This window comes from Antrostomus carolinensis, unplaced genomic scaffold (assembly GCF_000700745.2).
Source record: "Antrostomus carolinensis isolate BGI_N321 unplaced genomic scaffold, ASM70074v2 scaffold46795, whole genome shotgun sequence".
NCBI classification, from domain to species: Eukaryota; Metazoa; Chordata; class Aves; order Caprimulgiformes; family Caprimulgidae; genus Antrostomus; species Antrostomus carolinensis.
This window is the reverse complement of record NW_010316648.1, coordinates 6598-15625: the sequence shown is the minus strand read 5'-3', so window position 1 is coordinate 15625 and position 9028 is coordinate 6598. Positions and strand designations below refer to the sequence as shown.

At 41.0% G+C, this 9028-nt stretch overlaps 1 protein-coding gene across 1 annotated transcript in view; it reads right to left on the bottom strand.

Moving 5' to 3' along the window:
• Positions 1–6962, bottom strand: part of ARIH1 (ariadne RBR E3 ubiquitin protein ligase 1) — a gene marked incomplete at its 5' end in the record, with an annotated part of 28142 nt that extends 21180 nt beyond the window's left edge. Inside the window, 3 exons of the mRNA XM_010168328.2 lie at positions 1021–1076; positions 1445–1537; positions 6818–6962. Coding sequence (XP_010166630.2) covers positions 1021–1076; positions 1445–1537; positions 6818–6962 — 294 coding nt within the window. The remainder of the gene's footprint in view (positions 1–1020; positions 1077–1444; positions 1538–6817) is intronic.
• Positions 6963–9028: the final 2066 nt, after the last annotated feature.

The following is a 9028-nucleotide window of genomic DNA, read 5'->3' as shown; positions in this document are numbered from 1 at the left end:
TGCTGAAGAGCGTATGACACCACAAGTTGAGTTCAGACCCCAATAAATAAAAGTCTTAATCAAGTCACTCAAGATATTACATCAACTTCAGTTTGGTTTCCACCCACTGAGCTCCACAAGCCACCCCTCAACAGGGCAAGAAAACATTTCAGCTACTTCCACTTCTATCCAGCCTACACTTTATGACTAACACAGAGTCACTAATGCAGAGGTTGATGGGAAATCACTAGTCTGAAAGCAGCTGATATAAAAACCAGCAAATTAATATCAATGAGTGAGTCAGACTTCAGGAAGGAAAGAATAAGGTAAGAGAATAAGTGTCTATTTAGATGTTTTTTAGCATGAAGAATTAAAATGAACTTAATCAAGGTTCAGAATTATGAAGGATGTTACTCATGCAATAACATCACCCAACAGAAAAGAGAAGGAAGCTCATGGAATTCACTGCTCCACCATGTATGAGCAGTCATCCTACATCTGGACAACTTAATAAGCAAAGTGACACAGGTAGACACAACAACAACATCAAATCCTATGTTTGAGGTTCAAATGCTTTCTATCAAGGGCACAAAACACACCCTCCAGCCAACTGTACACAGGGACTTCTTTCCTCTGACTCACATATGAACCACAGCTATAGAACTTGGTGAACCAGTGGGTTGACCCAGGTAGGAAGTCCTAAATTCCTACATAAATCAAAGGAAACAAAATGCACAAAGCAGTTAAACAGGGTTTGGAAAGATTGCCTGATGTTTATTCTGCTGTCATGCTGACCAAACTGGCCAAGGAGTCTTTCCTCCAAGTACTGTGGCATGGGTTTTTCAGAGCTGAACAGGAAGTTAAGAGACATACCAGTATCAAAATAGACAGTTCAAGACCGACCTCCCTTCTGCCTTAAAGGTTCTATGCAAGTTTGTTTGGTTTTTGAGGGTTTTTTTTATATGCCAGTACATTTGAACAGCACATGAGTAACAAAATGCAAGAGAGGAAAGTCAAGAGGTAGCAACTCATCATACTTACATAACTGTATTGTCATCAACTAAGATATCACAGCCATGAGCAGGGCATGAAATGGTCTGGAAAAAAACAAAAAGGTCATAACAGGAACAGCATTCATACTATTTTTGCATCACAAAGAATTCCAAGGCAATAGACTTCACTACAATCCAGAGCAAAAATAGTACATTGGTTCTATCACCACATCTCAGATGTGCCACTGTGCAGAGCACAATTCCTGCTACCCAGAACAAAGACACATGCACCAAACTCCACGTAGTTCCCTTCAGCTTCACCTCTGCCAAAAACTGGTTTGGTTTTTTTGTTTGTTTTTATTTTGAGTTTTGGTTTGTGGTTTTTGTTTGTTTTAACTTTGGTAGGGAAAAATTCTCCCCTTCCTCTCCAATACAAAGAATTTCCAGAAATAAGTCATATGTTGCCATTTTACCTGTCCCATGCCTTCCTCCATTATTTTGGTAGTTAAATATTCACTCCAACACTGCATACAGAACTTGTGTCCACACTCTAGGCCAGTAAAGTACTGCAATGACAAAGAACACAAGACATTGAATCATTTTTCACATTGATTCACTCGATCATGTCGCCGTTCCCGATGCTGCACCGTTTATCACATCTCATCCCCGTTCCCACCCCCCGCCAAACTTGAGATGCTATTATTTATTTGACATCATAACCACTACGGAACATTGCTAATGCAGCTTTAGTCATGCTTTCAAAGCCAGACTTTAATCCCCAGCCCTAGCAGCAAGGAAAGGTGTGGCTGACATTTCCATCCTGCCTGCCTATTTAAATTGATCCTCATCTTAGGAGTACATACAGAGTATAGCATGCCTCCCCACTGTTTAACTCTTGCAAATGAGTAAAATAAATGCAACACCATCAAACAGGTTATAGTTAAAAGATGATACAGAGTCTTCTTTCCTTCTATTTTCCCCACTTGCTACCACATGTGGGTGCTGCCCAGAAGTCCCAGAATACGCACACCAGCTACACACAGGCACTGATTTAGCTCCCTCTTCTATAGAAACTAACTCCGCATTACCGGGTGAGCACTAAACAACAGAAAAAAGAATTGTGTGCGCTTATGCTTTCAACACATACTCATGAAGTTTGCCAACTTGCTTGGTAAGCTTCCTCCCGAGACACAGATGAAGACATCATCAGATGAAGACATTAAAGAACCTAATTGGCAGGTGTAAATTACTAAATAAAATTCAATAATGATTAGCTGTTGCAGACAGCAACAAGGATAACTTCACTTGAGTATGCATCATCTACACTGAATATGTCATGATTCCATCTGGGATTGAATGGTTACACAAGGAGTGGAGAAGCAAACATTGCTCAGCAAAGACTGAAATTAAGTTACTTTTCTCAGGTCATCTCAAAGTTACTTTATACCCAGAGCCAATGGCAAGGATAAACTCTATTTAAAACAGTTCACTTGTACTGCTGTGCAGATTAGTATTTGATAGCTTAGCTTTTCAAATCATCATCTTCTCAGCCAGTGAGATAAAACAAGAGCCCTACCCTGAGATATCATCAACTTGTATGAAACCCCATAAATTAAAGAAATCTGGTATCTTCTGTGGAACAGCCCAAAACAGCATGAGGCTTATTAATTATAAGAAAAGGAGAGAGTCCATTTTAAGAAAACAATGTTCTACCAAAAACACTTTCTCAACCATTAGAGACAGTATTACCACCACCACATTGCCCATTTTCTTCATCAGACACGGGCGTATTAACTAGGTTACACTGGTCTTTTGAAGCTACAGCACTCGGATTGCACAGGGAAGGTGCCTCTTAGCACGTTCTTCCCACAGCCTTGTTGTTTTGTGATTCAGGCTCATCTGGCACTCCTGCCATCAACAAGGGCACAGGTTTGAACCTGAGGCTTGGAAACATGCTGTGATGTCGCAGCCAGCAGGTTTGACTCTGCCTGCCGTTCCCACAGCCCTGCCAGAGAGCACTCACCAAGAGCAGCAAGGTGGTTAAATCTGACCTGACCAGTCAGCGAGGAGACAAGTGAGCTGAGTATCTGACTCCATTCCAAATAAAAACAGAGATACCTACCCAAACCTTTGCTTTCTTTGGAAAAAAAAATCCAAGCAGTGTGTCCTGTCAACACCATAGCTCAAGGAGAGAAGAGGCAGATGGCTATGAGGCCAAAATATACCAACTCCAAGACTAAAAAATAAATCACTTCCAGTTTTTGAACCATTAGTGAGCCAGCTAACAAGAGATCTGATGCTCCACAGATGGTGCTGTGGCCAAGTGATGTCTCCTGGATATGCAGGGTGATGGTAGAAAAGCCCCAACATCTGTAACTTTCAGGAAGCCAACAGCACATAGCCTGAAGATGGCACTGACTTTTCCAAGAACTATGGCTTCGCCACTTGTGATGGGAAGGAAGCACGGACAAGGGGATCATCCCTTAATGAAACTAAATACTCCTGCACCAAGCACACCCAAGGAGTGCTACAGAACATAGGTAAGCACACATCTTCATTTACGACTCATTGCAGTTACTTCAGGCAGCAAACAGGTTTGCTAAATGCCCACAGAATAGGCAGCCACCATGCTTCCTCCCAGGCTGCAAAGAATTCAGAGTATCTTTCAACTCCTTTCTTTACTTTGAGGGAGTTGCCAATTATTTTTGGCTAAACTGACAGCAGATGTCAAGGGAGCAAGCAAAAAGGCCAAGAGAAAACCACCGAGTGTAAAGGGGAACTGACTTCTGAAACAGGAGGTTATCACAGGGACAGCTCTATTTTCACCCTCTCCATACTCATCACCTACTCGTCTTGCGACGGCAGGTAGTAGTAGCAGGCTGCGGCCATTCAATACTTGTCCCTGCTCTTCTGGCAGCATCAAACTGATCAAAGAAGGGATCAGCAGCTCCAAGATGTGTTTATCATGACAGCCTCACTCAGGCTTTCTTTATTTTCAGCAGTTATGATAGCACTGACAGACTAAGTAATCTCTGTGTCCTTAGAACAAAGAGTTTGGACAACAGAGCGGTGTTTCTCCAACACCCTCCTCACCCCAACAGCCTTCCTCTCAAGTGGGAACTGAAGGGTGAGATGCAAGAGAGAAGGTGGGCAAAGCTATGACCCTCTCACGTCCTATCTTCACCAGTAAGGGTTTCACCTGAAATTACTACTAGGATTTAAGAGAGGTTCACGGGAACCCAGAGGGACTAAAATACTTCCCTTAAGTTTTCAAACCATCAGGATGCCAAGCTGCCTTGAGAGTATCACATGCCTTGTTTTGCAGGTGCTTCCCAAAACCTCAAATCACAGTTCTTTGGAGATGACTGAAGAGTTATAAAGACTTCACGTCTCCCTTATATGTACTTTAAAAGCCAAATACCACCTGCAATGCCCTGACAAGATGGTGAATAGTCAGTATTACATTCCTGTAATAGCTGTACATTGTAAAATTTCTTAATGGGTGCTACTCCAAGTTCCCAGCTTTCTGTAGGCTGAAAGGGGCTCTTGGAAAAAATACAGCTTTTTCTGTGGTGAAAAAAAAAAAAAAAAGCTCACCATTGCAAGAGGATTTAAAAGCTGAGATTTTAGGTTAGTTATTTAACATAATTTATCCTAGAATTTATAATTCACATTGACCAGAACAGCTTCAAAACAGATTTCAAACCAGATGGCTTACAGTCACCTTAGACACAGAGACACTACAGCTTTTTAAAGAAGTAACCATAAATATTAGTTTTCCTACATGCTCCAACTTTTATGTATGGCAAAGAGAGAGGTTCCCCTCTCTCATCTCTTGACTTAAATCAATACTAACAATTTAGAGTTTAGAGACACCTCTGCTCACTTGCAATGTCTCACTGTTCCAGCTAAAAAACTGCTCTTCTAATAACTGAGCTGCTATTTTTAATGTGCTATTCAAACTACAACACCAAGAAGTATTAGTGTGCTTTGTGCAGTTCTTTCCAGTAGCCAGAAAGCTGCTTCCCAGGCAGCACAGGTATCTCCAGCAAGAGGAAAGACCTGTCAGTTGTGAATGCTGGGCACGTTGTTCACACTCAGCACATCAGCTACATTAAAAAGCAGGAGAACAATATATTAAAAACATTAAACCTAAATTAGAAGTTTCCAAGAGGACTTTTTCAGAAGATGGACATGCAAATACTAAAGATGTTTCCTCCCACTTTCCTCGCCCCAATCTTTCTCCTATTTATTAAAAATGTTGCATAACCTAAAACTAAAATTATTTCCTTACTACCTAACATGGAAAGCCTGCAGGAGTTTAGTATAAGACAGAGGGTTAGACAAATTTCTCAAACTTGTCTTTCTTCCTCAAAGCACTTCTTCATACAAAGCAAGCAACAATTCTCCTTTGCAGCTATTCTCTTAAAAGGAAGTCAGTGCACACAAGGCTTAAAAGGAGATGCACAAAGTCTTGTGGTTACTGGCTCAAGTGATCTTAACAAGTATCTCAGCTGCCTGAAACTAGGCTTTGCTTTGCTCTGCTCTGCCTGCTCCAGAGCAAGGAGAAGGCTTGCACTCATCTACAGCAGCACAGGTACTTTATTCAAGGCTCCTCATAAAACCCAAAGCTCATAATGGTTTCCATTCTTGCTGAAAAGCAAGCTCATAAAACAAACCCAGAGCAGGAGCGGAAACCTTACGCAAGGGCTGCGCTTTGCCCTTTAAAGGTCAGGCAGAAGTTACGGTGTTTTGGAGGGTCAAGACAGCTCCACCAGGAACAGGAGGTTCCAATAAAAGAATAATTCCTCATGTATGTCAGCACCCTGCCTTTTGTGAAAGCACAGAGGGACTCTCATGTTTGAGCTTTTCCACTAATCTCCTTTTCTTCCAGGATCTCCCATCATTATGTCCTGCCCCTGGAAAAGTCACAGCAAGTCGGTCACCTGTACAGAACACAGCAGAAGCCTGGACCTGATTAGTGTCTCAGAAAATTTAGTATTTGTGAATAGCTACATAAACAGAAGCACCACCACCAACCTTACCCCAAACCAGATTTTGGTTTTAGAGACCCAGCAAGCACTTCTACCCTAATCCTCTCTGATTAAGAAGGTATTGCAGAAACATGATAAAGATCCAAAGATATTCACATGGATTGTGTTCTCCAAAAAACACAACTTTATTTTACTTCTACTCTTACTCAGTTTTATTCCAGGCTTTCTAGCTTGACTATTTTGCATTATTATTTACTACTTTCATAAGCTGTTTGTCATTCTTCTTAAGTAAATCCCTTTGCTCCTCATGCTTTCCACATATTTTTTCTTTCATGTATCATTTATTCACAAGTCTCAATTGGTAACTGACCTTTGTAAAAATCACTTGATCTACTGCTTGCCTTTTTCTGAGGAACTTCACTGCACTGTTGCCCAGACCCCAACACTGTCAAAGATTTTTGCAGATGGGATAACAATTTCATTTGAAATATGATCACATTTTGGGTAAATTAATACTGTTAGATGTTTGTTTTAAAAAAAAAAAGTTTGTCAAATCACACAGAATTAAAGAGAATTCATAAAGCACTACATAATTCTGCGGTCCCCCACTGCATTGCAGCACAAAAGACAAGGTTTTTTGTGTCAAGAAGCAATCTTGAACGTCATTTTTTAATGAATGTACTACATATTAGAAGATTAATTGAAAAAAGTAAAATCTCTGTTTCATTCCAAAGGCTTTTTTAAAGTACTATTGGAGAAGTCCTTACAGACTACTGCCCAGAAGGTTAAGTTTCAGAGAGCAAAGTTGGGGGTGTTACTGGTCAGACACCACCTTGGCTGCCAGGTACTCACCGAGTTGGGGTAGTTCAGATAGCAGATCTGACAAGGCATATCCTGGGCTGATGACCTTGTGTTCATCTGGCGCGTTCGAGACTTTTTACTTGGATTAATTACATGACACTCTGCAAAGAGCTTCTCCAGGTTGCCATCGAAGTACCTGCATCACACACACAAGAGAATGAAAATTCAACTACCTTCCCTCTAAGTCATTTTTCCAATTCTGTTTGGGAGTTCAATGGACAAAGTTGGTTTTAACACTTCAAAAAAGTCACACATCCACTACTTTTAAACTCTTCACTAACACAACACAGCCCTGACCACAGAGGTGAATATTGGACAACTACATAATTTCAGAGATTTGGGCTTGAATTGCATGCTCCTGAAAATTCAGGTACTTCAGATTTCTGAGTTGCATTTCAAGTACTTTGTGATTCTCTACAGTGATTTCTTTGCATTAAAGCTCCAGGACAGGAAATTGAAGTAAGAATATCTTACTTCACAATCCAGGCATCAGGACGCCTTCCTAAAGCACAGGTTTAATGCTCCCAGGTTGAATTCTTTTTTCAGCTTAAGCCTTCCATTATTCCCTAATATTCTAATCACTGAACGATTAAAGAGGAGGAAGGAAGCAACAATCAGTCACGGTTTGTGATTCAGCAGGTCCCTAGTTCATGCATTTCATGTTTTCCTCCGTGACCTCAGTTTACATTAAGCAAGCCCCAAAGATGTCTTGACTTCAATTTTGGTACTTCCTCCTCTGGTCTAAGGAGAAATGTCTCAGCAGGGTCACCAATCTCAAATTAAGGCAACTGCAGGACTGCATTTCACGCGCTTCAGGCCACCTCCTGCATGTGGGAACAACTGCTGCTGGATCAGGCATCTATCAGATCAAGACTCTGATCTCCAGTTAGGCCAGTCTCCAATTTCACATTAGACACTTTGCCCATGTCCAACGCCTGCAGTCCATCTCTTGGGACAAAATCCTAGCCATTTGAGTACCTTTGGTTCCCAGTCAACCCAAGATATTTTAACAATCTCCTAAAAAAAAATACAATTCCAGCTTCACAATGCTTACAAAGATTAGATATCTTATGGAAGGGAGGATGCAAAATTGGTTGAGGGGAGATGAAAGACCACTTTCCTTCTATTTCCTATTCCCTTAAGGAAAAAAATACTGGTTTGGGTTACAGTCTCAAAGAAAGCTTTTCAACTTGGTGAGGAGGATCAGTTTTGGAAGAATCATTAGTAGGCAGGTCAGCCTCTTCCCAGTATCAAGATACCATATATCTTTCTCCAGCCTGCAGCAGCTGCAAAAAACTAATTAAATCTAATAATTAACCAGCTAACCTTGCCTTCATGTACATCCAGTCACTCCTCTCCCCATCATCAGCAAGTTAAATCCAAATAAGGCACCTATCTAAGGGGGGAAAAACCAAAACCAAAAAACAAAACACATTTGACCATACTGCAGTCACATTTAAGACCAGTAAATTTACTCCCAGCAGACAACTGTCCCTGCACCTAAGCACATGGGTAAGACTGAAGTCAGTGTCTTTATAAGCTCATCACAAAACAGATCAAAAAAATCCTATTGTCTGCCAACAGATAGAAGAGAACCAAGACTTTCTGCTGGGGAAAGAAGTTACTAGGTGTGTCTCAAAAAAGTAGGACTAGGCCTGCTAGACAACATCTAACCAAAATGCCTCTGGCTAGATCATCTTATCCTGTAGTATTCCAAAAAAATCCCAAATCCATAGCAGTTCTCTTACAGCACTACCTACCAACAAGACTTGATTCACAGTTAAAAAGAGTTAACTACCAGCCAGTTCTTATATTTCTTGATGCAGTTCACATACTTTAGATCTTCATTTTCAAGACACTGAATTTTGAAGGTGTCTTGGTTTTGCTAGGATAGAGTTAATTTTCTTCTTAGTAGTTAGTATAGGTGTGTTTTGGTTTCAGTGTAAGATTTGTTATGAGAAGAACATTGATAAAGTACTAATGTTATCAGTTGCTGCTGGAGCTCAAGGCCACCGTGTTTGGCTGGTTCACACTTACATTAGGACTGGGAGGGAGAAGTGAAGTGAATAGCAAACCCCAAAATTGGCATTTGGATGTGCCAAGGAGATATTCCATATTATGTCATGTTTAGTATATTATCCGGGGCTGACTAGAAAGGGGGGTGACTCTCTCTCTGGTGTTCGCTCGGGCTCTCGCTCTTCC